General features: G+C 45.3%; 1 protein-coding gene across 1 annotated transcript; it reads right to left on the reverse strand.

The window, feature by feature from the left end:
* Positions 1-372: 372 nt before the first annotated feature.
* Positions 373-6,248, reverse strand: LOC122925607 (protein kinase C delta type-like). Its single transcript, XM_044276964.1, has 7 exons — positions 5,973-6,248; positions 4,966-5,057; positions 4,247-4,448; positions 2,947-3,066; positions 2,304-2,429; positions 1,341-1,557; positions 373-970 (listed from the first exon to the last, which is right to left on the reverse strand). The coding sequence occupies exons 1-6, from the start codon at positions 6,078-6,080 to the stop codon at positions 1,429-1,431; spliced, it is 777 nt and encodes a 258-aa protein (XP_044132899.1). The 5' UTR covers positions 6,081-6,248; the 3' UTR covers positions 373-970; positions 1,341-1,428.
* Between the last annotated feature and the right edge of the window lie 15,904 nt (positions 6,249-22,152).

Below are 22,152 nucleotides of genomic sequence, written 5' to 3' on the forward strand. Positions count from 1 at the left end.
ATTAGACCTCAACTTCATTATTTCGTGCAATTTGGACCTTAAAGGAGTTTTCCAGGATTTTTTAATTGATGACCTAATTGATGTTTTATCTTCTCTTCCACTTTGTTCTTGTGTCTCCATTATGAAGAGACAGACGATTCTGTATGAATATTCTTCTTCTTCACCATGAACTTGTATGTTCTCTTTTTACTTACAGAAAGTAGAGTAGAAGCTTAAAATGTAATCATATGAGGAGACCAGTGAAATACAGCCCTGAGCAGCACATGGCTCATCAGTGGAAATAAAACCAGGCACACAACGATATAGGGGGAATAGAGAATTTTATTTCATTTATAATTTTATTAATGATGGGACAGATGATTTGGTGTAAATTCCAAATCAAAGTCAAGGATATGTTAGATTCATTGACTTTTATTGATTCAGGGGAAGGCGGAAAAAAACCCTGTAGGGGGAAAAATTCCTTCCCGACTCCGCTTAGGGCAGTCAGACTATTTCCCTGAATCAGATATTATTAATCCAGAGGAAGGCGAAAAAACCTCACTGAGCCTCAGCCATCAGCTTCAGATGAGGAAAAATTCCTTCCCGACTCCACGCATGGCAGTCAGATAGGTCCCAGAATCAATGACTAAATAATCTGTCCACAGAAGGTTGGCCAAATTGTACTTTTGATTAGGGGAATGGCTGAACTGGGGGAAGGGCAACTGTGTTGATCCATAGGAAGGCGATAAAAAAACCCTTTATGACATTTGCCAATCTGTCCTGATCTAAGGGGAAAAACACTCCTTTCCTGACTGCAAATATGGCAGTGGGAATATAGTCCCTGGATCAAATGCCCGTACACATACACAGTCATCCAGCGTTGATCTGTGAGCTATAGGACCAGTGTCCTCTCTCATCAAGTGTGTTCCAGATATTTTTCTTCCAGTGCTAATCGCAGGTCCAGTCTTCATATTTCTTCATGGTCTTCATGCTGTAGGATATATGACAGGATGTATCAGTACAGACACCACAAGATATGGTATAATATATAAAGACTGTATGCTACATGTCAAGATCATGGATTTACAAATAGAACATGTCCCATTATTGTCCATTTTGCGGACAATAATAAACATTTTTAAAGCAAGGTGGGACGTGCAGAATATGAAAATGCAGGACGCATACATCTGATAACCATATTTCGCACATCCATGGTTTGTGGACCACAAAACACATTCAGTTGTGTGCATGAGGCCTAATAGTCATAAAACTGAAGCTTCATATTTGGAACACTTTAAATCTTGACTTATTAGGAAATGTATACAACTATATAGGAATACCACTTATTTCCAGCTATATACCTGGGTCCATTCTTCTGTCCGTTCATCAATCTTCTCCAGGAGCTCAGGAGGACATCTTGCTCTGATGACATTAGAGCGGGTGGAGGGTTTACCAGGTGACAAATGAAAACCCTCTGAAAATGGCCTGATCTTTAGATGGTAAAGGTCCCTTCTCGGCTGCTGCTGCCTCCATTCTGTACAGGTAAAATTGCCTGGGACAGAGTTGAGGTATAGATGGCTATAAGCAAATAAATAGATGAAAATGAGGATATGATCATCACAAGCTGTCACAGACCTGATATGAAGCTTCTGGTGGTAGTATTATCACATATAATATGATCACCTTATGTACTCATCCTCCACCATAATAAGATATATTCTTTCTGGAGGAGTATAAAGCATCTTAAATGCCATATTAGGGTATTAGCCTACACTCCTTACAGAGGTCTACCTCTAACCAGCTCCATTCAACAAGTATTTGTTATAATTACAATCATGTCTTCTTTAAAGGCATGGACTAGTGAAATCAAAATTAGTAGATTAATAGAATAAGTACTTGGAGGTGTCAGATCTGCCTGAGCAGCTTTCCCTTCTGGTCCCTCTCTATGGCATGTATATACCCTACTATGACCTATGCACAGAAGATATCATCTTGAGAGAACGCCTTTAAAAGCTTCATAAAGAATATTTGAAAATCATGGAGGATATATATCTCAGAACAGGAACTCAAGCACGGTTCAGAACCTGACATTTTAATTGATTAGTGTTTGTCCTCCGCTACACCCTCATGTGGGTTGTGGTGCTCTTCTCCACTAAGTCATACATAAAAGCTCTGTATGGTGACATGCATTCTTGGATTTGGAGTTTAGTGGCCCAGTCACCCGCCTGCCAACATGTCCCCCAATCAAGCCCCTGACATTGAGAATCGTATATAGCATATAAAGTGTATGTAGAGAAGGGTAGAGCTTCTCTTTATTTACTTACTACAGGGATGTGTGGTGGGAGCATCCGAAGGGCTTCCACTGAGACCCAGTCAATATGCTGGAAGAAATGATGGCCTCGGATGTTCCCGTGGACTCCTAAGCGCTTGGCAGGATCTCTCAGGAGGAGCTGAAAATGAGGAATGTAATTATAACTTAGTCACTATTTTGACATCTGAGCACAAGGACCAATCAGACTCCAGAGCTTACATTTTCAAAGGATAGCTGGGAAATGAAATCTGCAATCTGATTGGTTTCTATGGGCGATTTCTCCACTTTTCTTTTGAACCAGTTTTGATATATTTTGCCTAATGTTTATTCTGTCTGGATACTGGACTCAGGCTGTAGTGTCAGCAATGGGAGATTTTAGAAATCTGTGGTGGACTAAATATGTAGACGTGTGTCCTCAGTACATTAACTACCGGGCTCTTAAACTCTTATTGCAGTTAACAAGAAGTGCTGGTTGTGTTTCGCTATCCTGCTAGCAGCACCTCTGAGGGGCGACCCTTCCCGAACACTACAGTGGTAAGTACTAGTGAAGGAGATCATGGTGCACTATGGGGTATTGTAGGGAGAGATGTCTTCTATCACAGGTTGTCATGTAACATTGTATACAGTACAGTAGTGTCATGTAGGAACATACTGACCTTTTTAATGATGTCTTTAGCGCCGGAGCGTCTTGTGCCCTGACTGGTAATCATTTCATTTAAGATGACACCAAATGAATACCAGTCCACTCCGACGCCATACTCCTCCTCAGCCAGCATCTGCCAGAAAGGAGAGAAGAGTGATACACGGCTTATACTATAAACCCGCACTGTAGGTGCTCAGGCTGTGTCACACAAGGTGTTTAGCTAAATGAGGACAAGATGTTCTGCCTCCATCCAGCTGCAGATAAACTGTAACCACAAGGTCATCTGCTGCTGTAGGGACAGACGTTGCCGTGTAGCCCTTATGTTTCTGATAAATGGCTTTCATATGAAGGTGACAGAAGGAACCTCACTGCTATAGGCTCAGTGTGACCGAATGCTACATGGTGGTCCATTCATTGGAACAGGCGCATTCTACTGCCATGTTACCTCAACTATTACACCTCATACACTCTGTAGAAGAATGCGTGAAAAATAAGTATTTGCAATAATACAGAAGTATTGCTGTTAATAGTACAGGAGTTCAAAGGATTGCTGGTTCAACTTCCCTTAGAGAACACTGTCAAAATCTTGACTCCAAAATTGCTGTTTTTATGTCACGGGGGCATGGTCAGCCACCCATAAAAAAAATATTCTCTTTTATGCCAGTTTTCTGGCGCAAGTGAAGCCAGAAATGTACAGATGATGGGAGCTGTGGTAGATTTCCGGTTAGGCGCATGCAATGGAGGAGCAACGTAGGGGATGTCAAGACCGATGCAAAAAGGCAAGGAAGAAAAATGCGGAAAGCATAATTGCCAAAATTGGTCTGGTCCGGAAAAGGGTAAGAGGAGGCATTCATTAATACATAATGAGAAAATAAGTGATTGATAATAGGAAGAATTACCATCATTAAAGGGATTTCTGGGTTCAGAATATTGATAATATTTCTTCAGAATAGGCCATAAGTATCAGAACAGTGGGGGTCTGACTCTCGACATCCCCACCTATCAGCTATATGAAGGGGCCATGACGCTACCTGCAGGATATTGCAGCCTTTTCCCGTTCATGTCAATGAGAAGAAGCTGCAGTAGCCTGCATCAAGTAGATGGCGTGCAGTAATCAATGAGGAGGCCGTAGAGTTCACACCATCAATGTGGACCCCTTCAGACAGGTAATAGGTGGGGGTGCCAAGAGTCGGACCACCACCAAACTGATGTTGATGGCCGATCCTGAGGATATGCGACCAATATTCCAAACCTGGAAAACCCCTTTAATACAAATGGAATGGCAGAAATGAGGAAAACTCCCTTTTTCTCACCTCAGGAGCCACATAGCCTTCTGTCCCAGCATATTCGGTGGCTGTGCGGTCTCCAAGCATGTTCTCAAGTGCGAGACCGAAATCTGTGATCTTAATATGGCCCGTCTCAGCCACCAGGATGTTCTCGGGCTTGAGGTCTCTGTGGACAATTCCCTTAGAATGGAGAAATTGGATGCCACACACAAGCTCAGCGGCATAGAATCTGTCAGAAAAGTAACTAAATCAATATAATGCGAGGATAGCACAGAAGACTGTTAGACATTCTTACCATTCACTAAAATAAGAGGCAAAATATATATCTTATCACTGTCAATGGAGGAGGCTGCATGGTGGCTTAAAATCCCTCACCCCATTAAGCAGCTCTGCTATTGGAGGAAACCAGTTGTAGTACAGATTCTAGGACCGGTTGCTTGTGACTATTGATGGCAATTCCGGGAGAACCCCTTTAGTTCCTGGGAATGTGACTAAGGCTTCTTCACATCACACAGGGGAGATCTGTTCTCCTGTATGTCTTTTAATATCAGATGGAGGATCACAGCCCAAGGAAGAGAGGAGACATTCCCTAACATTTCCTGAGGAACATTTCTTCAATCCTTCTTTGGTAGAGAAGAAACGGAGGAGCAGATCTCATCAGTGTGATGTACATAAGGCAGGACGCTGTATCTAATATTTCACTGCATTTTCGGACCGTTTAGCTGAGGTTTTGTATTCAGCCTTACCTTGCACTGGGGATGTCAAGCCGCCCCTTCATCCTCAGGAATTGATCAAAGTCCCCGCAGCTCATGTATTCCAGCCCAAGTAGAAAAAGCAACTGTGACATAAAAGACGCCATTACTGAACCATCAGATCACATTTACTGTACAGAATATAGCTAGTGGCTTTTGAAATCCTTGAAGGGATATTCAAGTTTCATTATGTAACAGTTATTCTTTGTGTATAGTGAAAGATTATACCGTTTTATGATCTTTCTGTATCAGATTGTCAGTTATTATGATCTCTGCTTGCAGTTATGAATAGAAACCTTCACTGCTTTCCTGTAGCTGCTATAAATCTGTCCTGGTCCTGTGATGGAGACATGGTGCTCAGCACTTTACTAGACACAGAACTGAAAACTGTTCTCTAATGATCCAAGTGTCCGTGTGTCCAGTACATGGCGAGGAGAAACAATGAAGGATCCTATTTAAGAGATCTTACAAACTGTGACGACTTGATGCAAAAAGTGCTGTATTTTTGGATTACAAAGGAACATTTTTCCCTTAGGCCCCATTCACAAGACCATTTTCTTTTTTCCAGACTGCAAACTGCGGATCTGCTAAACACGGACACGGGTCCTTCCTTGTACTTCTAATCCGTGCCATGCCCCAAAAGATAGGACACGTCCCCTCTTTAGCCGCATCTTGCGGATCGTGGACCATTTGAAGGCAGTGAGTATGCTCCTCGAAGCAGGGAGTACATAGTCGTTTAAGTTTTAATGGAGTTTTTAATGGAGCATTGGTCACACAGGCAAACCACCTCTTCATTCACATGGGGACTCAGTCACCCCTGTTCTTATCACTGGGGGCCCCTGCAATCCTACCAGACCCATTTGCTCTGACATGGATAGTCATCCTGTCAGGTGTTACAGTGAAAGGTCTTGGGTTCTCCAGCAAGTGCTGCTGGCCCCATTTTCTGCTGATTGGGGTACAAGTGGAGACATTTGATAAAAGTGAGGTTGTAAGTAGTGTACCTTGGTCTGAAATGCAAAGTCTGCGTGGACAAGGAAGGGGCTCCCAGATGCCAGCTGTAACACTCGGTGCTCCACCAACACATCCGCCTCATCACAGTCGGCAAGCATGGCTCTCTTGCTGATGATCTTCACAGCATACTTCTGATGGTTAGAAGTGTCCTCAGCCAAGACGACCTTTCCATAACTTCCCCGCCCGAGCACATGATGGAATTTTTAAACTCTCCCTGATGTTCTCGGAGATTGTGCTTCTAGAGCAGGTTGGCCGAACACCACTGTCCTCAACTGGGGGGGAAATAATAGAAAAACATGAGAAGGCATTTAAAGGGATATTCCCATCTGAGGCATTAATACCACATTGATTGTCTTGGCCCTTTCTTTTACTCTCATAGACCATTGTTGACAACAGTAATGAATCTTCGTAGCCGAATACAGAGCTTGGCCTTCTCCAGCAGTCCCATAGACTTGGATTGGTGATAGCTGGGGGACTATACTATTCTATTTAATAAAATCTAGCACCTTTTAAATAAATACAGACTCAGAACAGACTCCAAATAAATGCAGAAAACAGACCCCCTAAATAAATACAGACCCCAGACCAAGTGCCTTAACCCCTTAGGGGGGGTTGTCTCACGTCAGTAAATTGTATTTATCATGTAGAGAAAGTTAATGCAAGGCACTTACTAATGTATTGTGATTGTCCATATTGCCTCCATTGCTGGATCGACCATCTTGCAATCCAGTACAGGTGGCCATGCTTGCACACTAAAGAAAAAAGTGCTAGCCTATGCTCGCTCCTGCAGTCCCAGCCACCAAAATGGCCGGCACTTTTTCCTATCGTGTACAAGCATGGATTGCAGGATGGTCCTAACCCCTGGATACAAGCAGTTAACATCACAGCGTTCATTATGAAAACAGAAACATTTCTTTGCATCAACATTTTCTGACACCCACAGCTTTTTTAGACTTCAGAGCTGTATGAGGGCTTGTTTTTTTTTGCAGAGTTATCTGTATTTTTTATTGGTAGATTTTGTGGGTACATAGAACTTTTTGGTCACTCTTTATCTAATTGTTTTGGAGTGGCACAAGGTGACCCAAAATGGCGAATTGGGTGTTTTTATTTTTTCTTGTTACAACATTCACCTTGTTTTAAAAATATTTTGATATTTTATTACTCCAGACATTTTCTGACGCAGCGATGTCGATTATGTTTATTTATTTATTTATTTATATATTTTAAATATAAAATTGAGAATGGGGGAAACCCAATTTTTTTTTTTTTACATTTTCAGGTTTTTTTAAAACATTTTTACAATGTAATTTTTAGCCCCCCTGGGGTAATTGGACATGTGATCTTCTGATCCCTCGTCCCATAGACTGTAATAGAAAACGATTGCAGTCTACAGGATTTTCACAGTCTGACAGTTAGGCCCTGTCTTGAGCATGCAGCGAATGCCCGTGGGAACCAGTGTAGAGGATGGGAGTGGTAGTTGCCCTGATGAGGTTTTGTGTTGTCACGGTGTCCTACCTCAGGTTGTCGCTTCTTGGGGTCTGTTGGAGTGAAAGTAATTGTACTGAAGAATGAGCCCAGAGTGAAAATGTTGAACCTGAGATACATACAGCAGCAGCAGGCTTTAGTGCAATTCTTCCAAGCCACCAGCTGAGGAGGTACAGTGCAGGTTGGATGGCTGCACTTAGATAGGACTGGCATGGCCACTTGTACTGGATTGCAGGCAGCTAGCCGTGACAGTCCTGGGAACTTTCACAAGGTCCCAGGCTGTCATGAAAACTGACTGGAGACCCTACATTCGTGTATCCTCATGGATGCCATGGTTGCAATTGACAGCACTATTTGAGGGGTTAAATGACAAGGATCGGCATTAGGGATGAGCGAATCGACTTCGGATGAAACAAAGTATCACTTGCATATCACGTACATGATTTTTCCATAAGGGGTTAAAAGGTTGTCCCATAATTACATATCATTATTTTATAGAAAAAATTTATTATAAAAAATGAATCCTATGTGCCATTTACATGCTGAATAATCCAGTGAAGAGTTCTGACATTTACTTGTACAGTACGGCGCCACCTGGTGTTTAATGTGCACCTACTGAGCTGAGCGCTGCTGGTCACAGGTCAGTCCCTCCCCTCATTGCCGGGTCTCTTCACAGTGCTCCTCTCTGGTCACTGCAGAGCGGCTACAAGACATGGCTTCCCGGTGTCCACTGCAGAGGAGCTAATAGGAAGGCTTCTTCCATGCAGAAAGCTATTTCTATCGGCTGTTGTGCCATGAACACAGGATCACTGTGCAGAGACCTGGCTCTGGGAGAGTGAGCATGTGTGACCAGCAGCTCAGTAGATGGACGCGCACGTTGCTGTACTGTGAACACCAGTTGGTACTATACTATGTAAGTAATCGTCATACCTCTTCACTGTATTATATTCTAATGGTATGTGAGAGCCAAATGTGCTTAATTGTGTATGATCTATAAATGAATATGACAAGTAATGGTGGACCAACCCCTTTAACCCCTCCTGACATGTGACATACATATACCATATGACACATTTTGCAGGGGAGTATATAGGGCAGACTCCATACACAGTGGGTGTCAAATATTTTATAAAACGTTTCATAACAGTAAAAATATATATTTTAAACTTTTATCATATGAAATGCAAACAATAGCAATATATCCATAACTGGTATCACCATATCTGTAAACTTCCAACCTATTAAAATATCCCATAAAGTGAAAACATAAAAAATACACAATGTGAGAATTGCTGCTTTTTGGTCACTTTAACTCCCAAACAATGGAATAAAAAGTGGTCAAAAAGTTGTATGTTTGGTATCAAAGTCTTCAGTCTTATATAGGAGAACAGACCTGTCCCTGAAATGTACTGCACTTATATATAACAGATCTGTCCTGTAATATACTGCACTTATATAGGAGAGCAGACCTGTCCTGTAATATACTACACTTATATAGGAGAGCAGACCTGTCCTGTAATATACTGCACTTATATAGGAGAGCAGACCTGTCCTGTAATATACTGCACTTATATAGGAGAGCAGACCTGTCCTGTAATGTACTGCACTTATATAGGAGAACAGACATGTCCTGTAATATACTGCACTTATATAGGAGAACAGACCTGTCCTGTAATATACTGCACTAATATAGGAGAGCAGACCTGTCCTGTAATATACTGCACTAATATAGGAGAACAGACCTGTCCTGTAATGTACTGCACTTATATAGGAGAACAGACCTGTCCTGTAAAATACTGCACTTATATAGGAGAACAGACCTGTCCTGTAATATACTGCACTAATATAGGAGAGCAGACCTGTCCCTGTAATATACTGCACTTATATAGGAGACCAGACCTGTCCTGTAATATACTGTACTTATATAGAAGAACAGACCTGTCCTGTAATATACTGCACTTATATAGGAGAACAGACCTGTCCTGTACCATACTGCACTTATATAGGAGAACAGACCTGTCCTGTTATATACTGCACTTAAATTGGAGAACAGACCTGTCTCAGTAATATATTGCACTTATATTGGAGAACAGACCTGTCCCAGTAATATACTGCCACTTATATAGGAGAACAGACCTGTCCTGTAATATACTGCACTTATACAGGAGAGCAGACCTGTCCCAGTAATATACTGCACTTATATAGGAGAGCAGACCTGTCCTGTAATATACTGCACATATATAGGAGAACAGACCTGTCCCAGTAATATACTGCACTTATATAGGAGAGCAGACCTCTCCTGTACTATACTGCACTTATATAGGAGAACAGACCTGTCCTGTAATATACTGCACTTATATAGGAGAACAGACCTGTCCTGTAATATACTGCACTTATATAGGAGAGCAGACCTGTCCTGTAATATACTGCACTTATATAGGAGAACAGACCTGTCCCAGTAATATACTGCACTTATATAGGAGAGCAGACCTCTCCTGTACTATACTGCACTTATATAGGAGAACAGACCTGTCCTGTACCATACTGCACTTATATAGGAGAACAGACCTGTCCCAGTAATATACTGCCAAGACATGGCTTCCCGGTGTCCACTGCAGAGGAGCTAATAGGAAGGCTTCTTCCATGCAGAAAGCTATTTCTATTGGCTGTTGTGCCATGAACACAGGATCACTGTGCAGAGACCTGGCTCTGGGAGAGTGAGCATGTGTGACCAGCAGCTCAGTAGATGGACGCGCACGTTGCTGTACTGTGAACACCAGTTGGTACTATACTATGTAAGTAATCGTCATACCTCTTCACTGTATTATATTCTAATGGTATGTGAGAGCCAAATGTGCTTAATTGTGTATGATCTATAAATGAATATGACAAGTAATGGTGGACCAACCCCTTTAACCCCTCCTGACATGTGACATACATATACCATATGACACATTTTGCAGGGGAGTATATAGGGCAGACTCCATACACAGTGGGTGTCAAATATTTTATAAAACGTTTCATAACAGTAAAAATATATATTTTAAACTTTTATCATATGAAATGCAAACAATAGCAATATATCCATAACTGGTTTTACCATATCTGTAAACTTCCAACCTATTAAAATATCCCATAAAGTGAAAACATAAAAAATACACAATGTGAGAATTGCTGCTTTTTGGTCACTTTAACTCCCAAACAATGGAATAAAAAGTGGTCAAAAAGTTGTATGTTTGGTATCAAAGTCTTCAGTCTTATATAGGAGAACAGACCTGTCCCTGAAATGTACTGCACTTATATATAACAGATCTGTCCTGTAATATACTGCACTTATATAGGAGAGCAGACCTGTCCTGTAATATACTACACTTATATAGGAGAGCAGACCTGTCCTGTAATATACTGCACTTATATAGGAGAGCAGACCTGTCCTGTAATATACTGCACTTATATAGGAGAGCAGACCTGTCCTGTAATGTACTGCACTTATATAGGAGAACAGACATGTCCTGTAATATACTGCACTTATATAGGAGAACAGACCTGTCCTGTAATATACTGCACTAATATAGGAGAGCAGACCTGTCCTGTAATATACTGCACTAATATAGGAGAACAGACCTGTCCTGTAATGTACTGCACTTATATAGGAGAACAGACCTGTCCTGTAATATACTGCACTTATATAGGAGAACAGACCTGTCCTGTAATATACTGCACTAATATAGGAGAGCAGACCTGTCCCTGTAATATACTGCACTTATATAGGAGACCAGACCTGTCCTGTAATATACTGTACTTATATAGAAGAACAGACCTGTCCCAGTAATATACTGCACTTATATAGGAGAACAGACCTGTCCTGTACCATACTGCACTTATATAGGAGAACAGACCTGTCCTGTTATATACTGCACTTAAATTGGAGAACAGACCTGTCTCAGTAATATATTGCACTTATATTGGAGAACAGACCTGTCCCAGTAATATACTGCCACTTATATAGGAGAACAGACCTGTCCTGTAATATACTGCACTTATACAGGAGAGCAGACCTGCCCCTGTAATATACTGCACTTATATAGGAGAGCAGACCTGTCCTGTAATATACTGCACATATATAGGAGAACAGACCTGTCCCAGTAATATACTGCACTTATATAGGAGAGCAGACCTCTCCTGTACTATACTGCACTTATATAGGAGAACACACCTGTCCCAGTAATATACTGCACTTATATAGGAGAACAGACCTGTCCTGTACTATACTGCACTTATATAGGAGAACAGACCTGTCCCAGTAATATACTGCCACTTATATAGGAGATCAGATCTGTCCTGTAATATACTGCACTTATACAGGAGAGCAGACCTGTCCCAGTAATATACTGCGCCTATATAGGAGAGCAGACCTGTCCTGTACTATTCTGCACTTATATAGGAGAACAGACCTGTTCCAGTAATATACTGCACTTATATTGGAGAACAGATCTGTCCCAGTAATATACTGCCACTTATACAGGAGAGCAGACCTGTCCTGTAATATACTGCACTTATATAGGAGAGCAGACCTGTTCTGTAATATACTGCACTTATATAGGAGAACAGACATGTCCCAGTAATATACTGCACTTATATAGGAGTACAGACCTGTCCCTGTAATATGCTGCACTTATATAGAAGAGCAGACCTGTCCTGTAATATATTGCACATATATAGGAGAACAGACCTGTCCTGTAATATACTGCACTTATATAGGAGAACAGACCTGTCCCAGTAATATACTGCACTTATATAGGAGAGCAGACCTCTCCTGTACTATACTGCACTTATATAGGAGAACAGACCTGTCCTGTACCATACTGCACTTATATAGGAGAACAGACCTGTCCCAGTAATATACTGCACTTATATTGGAGAACAGACCTGTCCCAGTAATATACTGCACTTATATAGGAGAACAGACCTGTCCCAGTAATATACTGCACTAATATTGGAGAACAGACCTGTCCCAGTAATATACTGCACTTATATTGGAGAACAGACCTGTCCCAGTAATATACTGCCACTTATATAGGAGAACAGACCTGTCCTGTAATATACTGCACTTATATAGGAGAGTACACCTGTCCCAGTAATATACTGCACTTATATTGGAGAACAGACCTGTCCCAGTAATATACTGCACTTATATAGGAGAACAGACCTGTCCCAGTAATATACTGCACTAATATTGGAGAACAGACCTGTCCCAGTAATATACTGCACTTATATTGGAGAACAGACCTGTCCCAGTAATATACTGCCACGTATATAGGAGAACAGACCTGTCCTGTAATATACTGCACTTATATAGGAGAGTAGACCTGTCCTGTAATATACTGCACGTATGTAGGAGAGCAGACCTGTCCTGTAATATACTGCACTTATATAGGAGAGCACACCTGTCCCTGTAATATACTGCACTTATATAGGAGAGCAGACCTGTCCTGTAATATACTGCACTTATATAGGAGAGCAGACCTGTCCTTGTAATATACTGCACTTATATAGGAGAGCAGACCTGTCCTTGTAATATACTGCACTTATATAGGAGAACAGAATGGTCCTGTAATATAATGCACCCCCCTCGCAGCTTTCCTGGCCCTGGTCCCGTCTGCAGCAGCTGTCTTCTCCTCTGTGTGGTCCTGGTATCTTCTGTCTGCTTCAGGAAATCACTGGTTTGAGGACCGTATTTTTCACCCTATAAGACGCACCGGCCCATATGACGCACCTAGGTTTTGGAGGAAAAAATATTTTCCATTACACCTCAGGTTAGACCAGCAATCAGACCCCCAATGTTAATCAGACCTCAGATCAGCCCCCCATGTCAATCATCAGTCTCTCTGTCAGCCATCATGCCCCCGTGTCAGCCATCATGCCCCCGTGTCAGCCATCATGCCCCCATGTCAGCCATTAGCCCCCCATGTCAGCAATCAGTCCCCCATGTCAGCCATCAGCTCCCATTCATCAGCCCCCCATGTCAGCCATCATGCCCCCCATGTCAGCCATAAGCCCCCATCCATCAGACCCCCATTGTCAGCCATTATGCCTCCATGTCAGCCATCATGCCCCCCCCCATGTCAGCCATCATGCCCCACCCATGTCAGCCATCTGCACATCAAAATAAAAAATAAAAAAACCTTAACTATCCTGCTCCTGGACGCCGCCACTCCTCACCACCAGCTCTCTCTCTCTCTCTTCTTACTGGTTCTTGGCTGTCAGCTGTGAAGGCTGCGCACAGTGAGGTCACATGGTGCGCAGCCCTGCACAGTAGACAGCCAAGCAGTCCTCCGGAAGGATCGATGAGTGCGATCCTTGACAGCTTCCCGGTCCTCCGGTACTAATGAAGCGCTTCCAAAATGGAAGTGCTTCATTAGTATTTGCCCCATAAGACTCAGGGGCATTTTTCCCCCACTTTGGGGGTGGGGGGACTGCGTCTTATGAGGCGTTTCATTCCCCCCCGTCTCTGCACCCTAAGGCAGCCGCTTGGTCTACCTTATTATAGCGCCAGGCCTGATTGATAGGGATACAGCTACATCAGAGTCAGGTTCCTGATGGGTTTGTCCCTATTGGGGCAGGTGCTCTGTATCTGCTAGGTAGGCACTAACAGGGCCCTCTCTCCTAATCTTGTATAGGATCTTGTATCCCTTATGTTTTCTGGGACAATTACGCATCCCTCCATAACTCAGGGTAAGGAGGATGCACCATACGCACATTCGATCTCCAACCAGGAAAGATACACTGTAATGGATCACCTGGCACCCCAACTGAGTACCTCCGTTGCTGGATGCTCCTAGCGTTTCCTGAGGTCTCCAAGCACTCTGGCAGACACCACCATCACCGAACCGAAGAAGCAGATGAATCCTCTTCAAACATATGAATGCTGTAGACAGTGGAATAGGAAACCATACGAATAGGTTTATGCTCCTAGCAGTCAAACTGGAACAGCATACCATAAATCCTCCCCCAATGATGAGACGACACTTCACCTTGAGGGTAAAACAGGAACTGACGTGCTGGCACACCCAGCCTGGTTTTTATTACAGTTTTGCAAATACAGGACAGATACAACACATCCCCACAATGCATCATGGTTTCCTCCTCTCTGTTCCGGAGACAACCAATGGAAATCCAATTATCTCTCAGGACAAAAGGGAGATCGCCCCCCATGTCAGCCATCATGCCCCCCATGTCAGCCATCATGCCCCCCATGTCAGCCATAAGCCCCCATCCATCAGACCCCCATTGTCAGCCATTATGCCTCCATGTCAGCCATCATGCCCCCCCCCATGTCAGCCATCATGCCCCACCCATGTCAGCCATCTGCACATCAAAATAAAAAATAAAAAAACCTTAACTATCCTGCTCCTGGACGCCGCCACTCCTCACCACCAGCTCTCTCTCTCTCTCTTCTTACTGGTTCTTGGCTGTCAGCTGTGAAGGCTGCGCACAGTGAGGTCACATGGTGCGCAGCCCTGCACAGTAGACAGCCAAGCAGTCCTCCGGAAGGATCGATGAGTGCGATCCTTGACAGCTTCCCGGTCCTCCGGTACTAATGAAGCGCTTCCAAAATGGAAGTGCTTCATTAGTATTTGCCCCATAAGACTCAGGGGCATTTTTCCCCCACTTTGGGGGTGGGGGGACTGCGTCTTATGAGGCGTTTCATTCCCCCCCGTCTCTGCACCCTAAGGCAGCCGCTTGGTCTACCTTATTATAGCGCCAGGCCTGATTGATAGGGATACAGCTACATCAGAGTCAGGTTCCTGATGGGTTTGTCCCTATTGGGGCAGGTGCTCTGTATCTGCTAGGTAGGCACTAACAGGGCCCTCTCTCCTAATCTTGTATAGGATCTTGTATCCCTTATGTTTTCTGGGACAATTACGCATCCCTCCATAACTCAGGGTAAGGAGGATGCACCATACGCACATTCGATCTCCAACCAGGAAAGATACACTGTAATGGATCACCTGGCACCCCAACTGAGTACCTCCGTTGCTGGATGCTCCTAGCGTTTCCTGAGGTCTCCAAGCACTCTGGCAGACACCACCATCACCGAACCGAAGAAGCAGATGAATCCTCTTCAAACATATGAATGCTGTAGACAGTGGAATAGGAAACCATACGAATAGGTTTATGCTCCTAGCAGTCAAACTGGAACAGCATACCATAAATCCTCCCCCAATGATGAGACGACACTTCACCTTGAGGGTAAAACAGGAACTGACGTGCTGGCACACCCAGCCTGGTTTTTATTACAGTTTTGCAAATACAGGACAGATACAACACATCCCCACAATGCATCATGGTTTCCTCCTCTCTGTTCCGGAGACAACCAATGGAAATCCAATTATCTCTCAGGACAAAAGGGAGATCGCCAATACACATGTGGAGACAACAGGACAGACATCACCATTTAAACACACAATGGGACAATAGAAACCCACCCACACAAAATCCTCCCCTCTGCCGATGATGATTATTGAACACACTGGCGAATATAATTATCAAAGGCAGAGAAATACAGTTTTATAAAACATATCACAGGTACCCCAAAACATGCAATAACCCCATATATCCTCGGAACCGGGGGATCTGGGTGAACCACATATCCAAAATTCACCCACATCCGTTCAATAGTTTGGAAGATACAGTTGCACTGAAAATATACAAGTTATACAGAAAATAGTCACTAATAAATGTGTCCCCTGTTTGGTAGTTTCAAACTACTGAATGATGTCTCTGTGCACCAAATACAGGCAAGATAGCACCGTGTGGAAAAGTCAGAACAGTGTCTGTGAGTTAAAATGGCCGCTATCTATTGTTCTCACCATGTGCTCCATCCAAGCAAGTAAGGCAAATGATGCAATCCAGGGACAAAGGGCTCCGTCCCAAGTGCCTTAAGACCCAATAACTTAAGGGACCATAATCCCAGGGCAAGAGGCTAGCACGCAGCCCCCTCCAAAAGCTCATGGCAAACTCTGGCAAAAAGGTGAGTTTGCTACATTTCTCCCCTTTACCAAAAAGACTATCCAGACTCCAGACCTTCAATCGGTCTGGGGTTCTGATAGTCGGCCGGCCTTTCTCACCCAGTGTAGCTGTCCCAGTGTCCTCCTGCCACATGTGCTCAGTTATAAATCCATAGTCTGGTGGAAAGGTACCCAGGGCGCCCTCTCCCCCAGTTGGACAAAGCTGTTGCTGGAGGGAAAGGGTAATAGGCTCCTCTCTCTGCGACACCCTCCCTTGTTGTAGGGGAAAACAGACTGCCTCTCCTTCCAATACATTGTCCTGTTGTTGTAGACCAGGACAGACTGTCCATATCCCCAGTGGTGTAGGTGCAGAGACTACGGTCCCATCTGCACTGTTGTGGGGCTTACTGTCTCCCCTTGGTGTGCTAGGCAAACCGCTGGGGCTACTTGGGGAACAGCGGCCAGCGGTGTTCTGCACTGATGCCAGCACTTCTGCTGGGGTGAGGGAGGTGCAAGCCAGCCCTGTAACAAGGGGGTCGGTGGAGCAGAGGCTAGCGGCGCTCTGCCCGGATGCCAGCTCTTCTGCTGGAGGAACTGGAGTACAGTCCTGCTGGGTAGTAAGGGGACAAGTAGGGCAGAGGCCAGCGGCGCTCTGCCCAGATGCCAGCTCTTCTGCTGGGAGGGGGCCAAAGGGGGCTAACGACTCCTCTACTGACCCCAGTACCTGGTTTGGAGTTGGCTGTGGAGGGGAGGGGTTGCTTACCTCCTCCTCCTGGTACTGCTGCTGTTGGGGAGAGAGACCGACTGTCTCCCCTCCCTGTAAAGCACTCTGCCGCTGTGGAGTGAGACCGGCTGTCTCCACTCCCTGTAAAGCACTCTGCCGCTGGGAAGGAAGGACGACACACTTCTCTCCCTGTATTACCCCCATCTGGAGTTGGAGATCTGGGCCGGCTGCCCAGTATCCCTGTAGGGCCGGTAGAGAGATCTCGGTCCCATCTCCACCTGCCATCTGTGGGTCTTCCCAGGACCAGTCTGTGAGGTCCCTCATTTCTGGGGCTGGTTGGGGAGTAGGAGGTACCGGATGCAGGTCTCCTAAAGATGGGCTTAGTTGTTGGGGAGGGAGAACGAAACTCAACGCTCCCAATGGTGTACAGTCCATAAGCCCCATCAGGTTAGAGACAGGCGGTGTCACTGGATCATATAAGTCCGCATAATTCTGTTTGATCTCCCACTGCTCTGGTGGTACTTGCAGGGTATAGGGCGACCGACTGGAGCTGACCAGGTGCTGGTAATCCTGCTCCAGTTCCCATTCCTGGACAGCCAGTTCAATCAGGTCTGGCCTTAGGTCTTCGGCCATAGGGAAATCCAGCACGGCCTCTCTGTAGTCAAATATGTCCCAAAGCCGTGACTCTGCCGCACTCCCAAATTCCGGTTCTGCAAAGGCCCCCCATAATAAGCCAGGGCCATTATAATCCTTGCCCTCGGGTTTGTCAAATTTGGCCATTCCGGGAACCCGCTGAACCGCGTACCAACGTAGCGCTTGGTATGCATCATCGAGACCCAGTTCCCTCCATGCCAGTGAATTAAGTTGCATCACCAATTCCTCCTGGGCCGGTTCTCCCAGCATAGGTATCCGTAGGGCCACTCTGGCTTGTAACCGCTGCTCCTTGCTGGGAAGACGCTCACCTCGCCAACGCTGGACACCTTCTAGGGTTTCTTCCCACATCTCTTGTCGGGCGCTCTCTCTGCAGTCCAACCTGGTTGCCTCTCCTATTGGCTTGACCAGTGGTGCCAAGAGGTTTTGTAACCTCCGGTTACATTCCTTTTCTACCTCGAGCGTTGTCCAGGGACTCGCTGGTTCTATGCCGCTCCATAATAATTCCTGTGTCTCCAGGGTGTTGTTCCTCTCACACCAGGACGCCATCCCACTGCTTGCCACCAATGCAACGGATCACCTGGCACCCCGACTGAGTACCTCCGTTGCTGGATGCTCCTAGCATTTCCTGAGGTCTCCAAGCACTCTGGCAGACACCACCATCACCGAACCGAAGAAGCAGATGAATCCTCTTCAAACATATGAATGCTGTAGACAGTGGAATAGGAAACCATACGAATAGGTTTATGCTCCTAGCAGTCAAACTGGAACAGCATACCATAAATCCTCCCCCAATGATGAGACGACACTTCACCTTGAGGGTAAAACAGGAACTGATGTGCTGGCACACCCAGCCTGGTTTTTATTACAGTTTTGCAAATACAGGACAGATACAACACATCCCCACAATGCATCATGGTTTCCTCCTCTCTGTCCCAGAGACAACCGATGGAAATCCAATTATCTCTCAGGACAAAAGGGAGATCGCCAATACACATGTGGAGACAACAGGACAGACATCACCATTTAAACACACAATGGGACAATAGAAACCCACCCACACAAAATCCTCCCCTCTGCCGATGATGATTATTGAACACACTGGCGAATATAATTATCAAAGGCAGAGAAATACAGTTTTATAAAACATATCACAGGTACCCCAAAACATGCAATAACCCCATAACCAATATATCCTCGGAACCGGGGGATCTGGGTGAACCACATATCCAAAATTCACCCACATCCGTTCAATAGTTTGGAAGATACAGTTGCACTGAAAATATACAAGTTATACAGAAAATAGTCACTAATAAATGTGTCCCCTGTTTGGTAGTTTCAAACTACTGAATGATGTCTCTGTGCACCAAATACAGGCAAGATAGCACCGTGTGGAAAAGTCAGAACAGTGTCTGTGAGTTAAAATGGCCGCTATCTATTGTTCTCACCATGTGCTCCATCCAAGCAAGTAAGGCAAATGATGCAATCCAGGGACAAAGGGCTCCGTCCCAAGTGCCTTAAGACCCAATAACTTAAGGGACCATAATCCCAGGGCAAGAGGCGAGCACGCAGCCCCCTCCAAAAGCTCATGGCAAACTCTGGCAAAAAGGTGAGTATGCTACATACACCATGACTGCACGTTGATGGACATCCTCCTCTGGTATCCACCAAAGAGTACATCAGATGTAGAAGGCCAGTCGTGGATTTAAAGTCTTTTGTCTTTCCAATCTCACCACTATATGAGTAAAATACAAGTGAACATATTTTTAGGACTTACTGTATTATCCTTTTGTTTTTTAAATCTAAGTAAAAATTACTTGTCTTGCTTCTCTACTTAATTAGGTATGATGAAATTGTGCAGCACTGTAACAATTTAATAAGTGATATTTTGTTAAATTGGTTATATAGATAGATTTTAGCCCTACCCTACCAGGCAGTATGTATGGTCTAATAGGGTTGATTCTGGTGATAGAGCCTCTTTAACCTCTTATGGACACAGGGCGTACCTGTGTATTTCCGATCACCACTGTTCGGCGGGCAGTCTTAGGAACGGTCTGCCTGCTGAAATCATTCAGAAGGCATCCTGTGACAATGCCAAGGGGGCATACCGGCGATCGCTGCTAACCGCAGGTCAATTCAGACCTGCAGTTTGCAGCATTTCCAGGTTATTCAGGTCTCCGGTGACCCGGAATAGGAGGGTGATCAGTGGTGTAATACACCACCAATCACCCTCCGTAGATCCTGTGAGGTGGCAGTGACTGAGGATGAGGGTGAGGATCGCCTGTGATTGGTTGGAGGGACTGACCTGGAGATAACGTCCTGGAGCTCCACTCTCCCCGCCCACAGACTTCCGTGTGAGTAAGGAGAGAGGAGCCCCGTGTTGGTCCATCTGCATCCCACACGATCCGCCGCCATCCGTGGCCCCTGAGACCCCATAAAGTGCCATCTGGCATATAAACATTTAAGGAGAGGTTAGGCAGGGGTATTAAAAAAAAAAAGTTATTTTTTGTGTGCAGCACGGCCCCCATCCCCCCAGGGATGCTGCAGCTTGCTCCCCCCCCCCCCCACATATTTTAGGGCGCAAGCGCATTTCTTTTCTTTTTGTAGGTGCGCTGACTGTGGCCGACACTGTAAAAGAGCACCTGGCCACTGTTAGCGCATCGCCCACCCCACCGCTGATCAGCTTGGTACAGCTGATCAGCGAGTTTTTGGGCTGTGAGCAATTTTTCGGGGATTCTGTTAGGTTAGGGTGGGTTAGGTTAGGGTGGGTTAGGGTAGGGTATATATAAAAACACACCCTCCCCCCCCCACACTAAATAACGTTTTACACACACACGCACTCCCCTTTAGTGTTCTAAGATGGCCCGCCGGATGTTCTCGGCCGAGGAGGCATACGCCCAGCTGCTCTCCGACTCCAAGAGCCCCAGTGAGGACGAGGATGACCCCACTTTCCTGTTGTCATCCTCGTTCTCCTCATCATCTAGTGATGATGATGAGCCCCAAGGCGATGGAGACGCCGCCAGGCGGAGCCAGGAGCCCCCCCCATGCCAGGAACCCTGTGGCCCACACTAGTATGACCAGCCCTGGGGCTCGTACAAGTTTTCCAGCCCACCAGGCAAGTTCACCTGAGCCCTCTACCGGTGAACTTGGCTGGAGTACCCCAGAGGATTTTGAGCCCTTGATTCCTGACTTTGTTGGCCAACCAGGAATCCAGATTCGCACAGTAGGCTTCACTGAATATGCCATTTTTGTGAATCTGATGGGGGAGCAAACAAACTTGTTCGCCCAACAGTTTATAGCCTAATTTCTCCCGAGTCAGAAAATACCTCAGATGTGGATGTAGAGTGATCTGCGGGTGAACTACACGGCTCCGAAGATAAAGAGCGCTATTGGGATTTTGGACAACCAAAATCCCAATGGCGCTCCTTCTCTTCTGAGCCATGTAGTTCGCCCGCAGAGCACTTTACGTCCACATATGTGGTATGTCCTTACTCGGGAGAAAATGGGGAATTTTGGGGCGCTTTTTCTCCTATTACCCCTTGTAAAAATGAAATAAAAGGGGCTACAAGAACATGTTAGTGTAAAAAAAGGAGATTTTGAATTTTCTCCTCCACTTTGCAGCTATTCCTGTGAAGACTGGAGAAATAAATTAAAATGGGGGAAGGGGATTATAAATGTAGTACTCCATGGAAGTGTGGTACTCCCTGAAGCAACCATCAATACAGAGGCCTGGATGATCGGGGCACGTGTCACACTGAGTGGTGGTGTCCTTCTGTTACCCCCTCCTGTTACACACGCTGCACTTTTTGGGGGGACCTTCCCTTCTTTCCAGTATGGGGGAAAAACACCTGGAAAGTGTTGGCCAGGGACGATCCGGGCGCCTCCAGTTCCCGAGGTACTGCGGCCTGCACTTTCCCGGTCAGAAAAGATTAGGGCCTTGAGGACTGCCTCATAGAACTGCAGGAATTTCCCTGTGTTGCCAGCACTCCGGGACAGCACAAAAGAGTTGTACAAGGCAACCTGCACCAAGTAGACCGCAACTTCTTTGTACCATGCTCGGGTTTTGCGCATGGCGATCTGAGCAAAGCTCTATAACACCCCCTGTGCTCTGCACACACACCCCTTCCCCATTGACTGACAGGGCTAGACAGCAGGCTGACGTCACAGCACCAAGGGGATACTGCACATGCAGCCGTCAGCGCTGACCGCGGCAGTGCAAGGGTTAATTAGCCGGCATCAGTGTTTTCACCGATGCCGGTGCATACAGCAGAGGTTCAACTATTAGTGCCTGCCGGACCC

Source organism: Bufo gargarizans, chromosome 2 (assembly GCF_014858855.1).
Source record: "Bufo gargarizans isolate SCDJY-AF-19 chromosome 2, ASM1485885v1, whole genome shotgun sequence".
Lineage (NCBI taxonomy): Eukaryota > Metazoa > Chordata > Amphibia > Anura > Bufonidae > Bufo > Bufo gargarizans.

Excerpts from the sequence above, each read along its gene's own strand:
- LOC122925607 (XM_044276964.1), bottom strand. The coding sequence starts at position 6,080 with ATGCTTGCCGACTGTGATGAGGCGGATGTGTTGGTGGAGCACCGAGTG. Across the intron at positions 5,058-5,972 it reads ACTTTGCATTTCAGACCAAG|TTGCTTTTTCTACTTGGGCT; the intron begins GTACACTACTTA and ends TTTATGTCACAG. Across the intron at positions 2,430-2,946 it reads CTAAAGACATCATTAAAAAG|CTCCTCCTGAGAGATCCTGC; the intron begins GTCAGTATGTTC and ends CCTCATTTTCAG.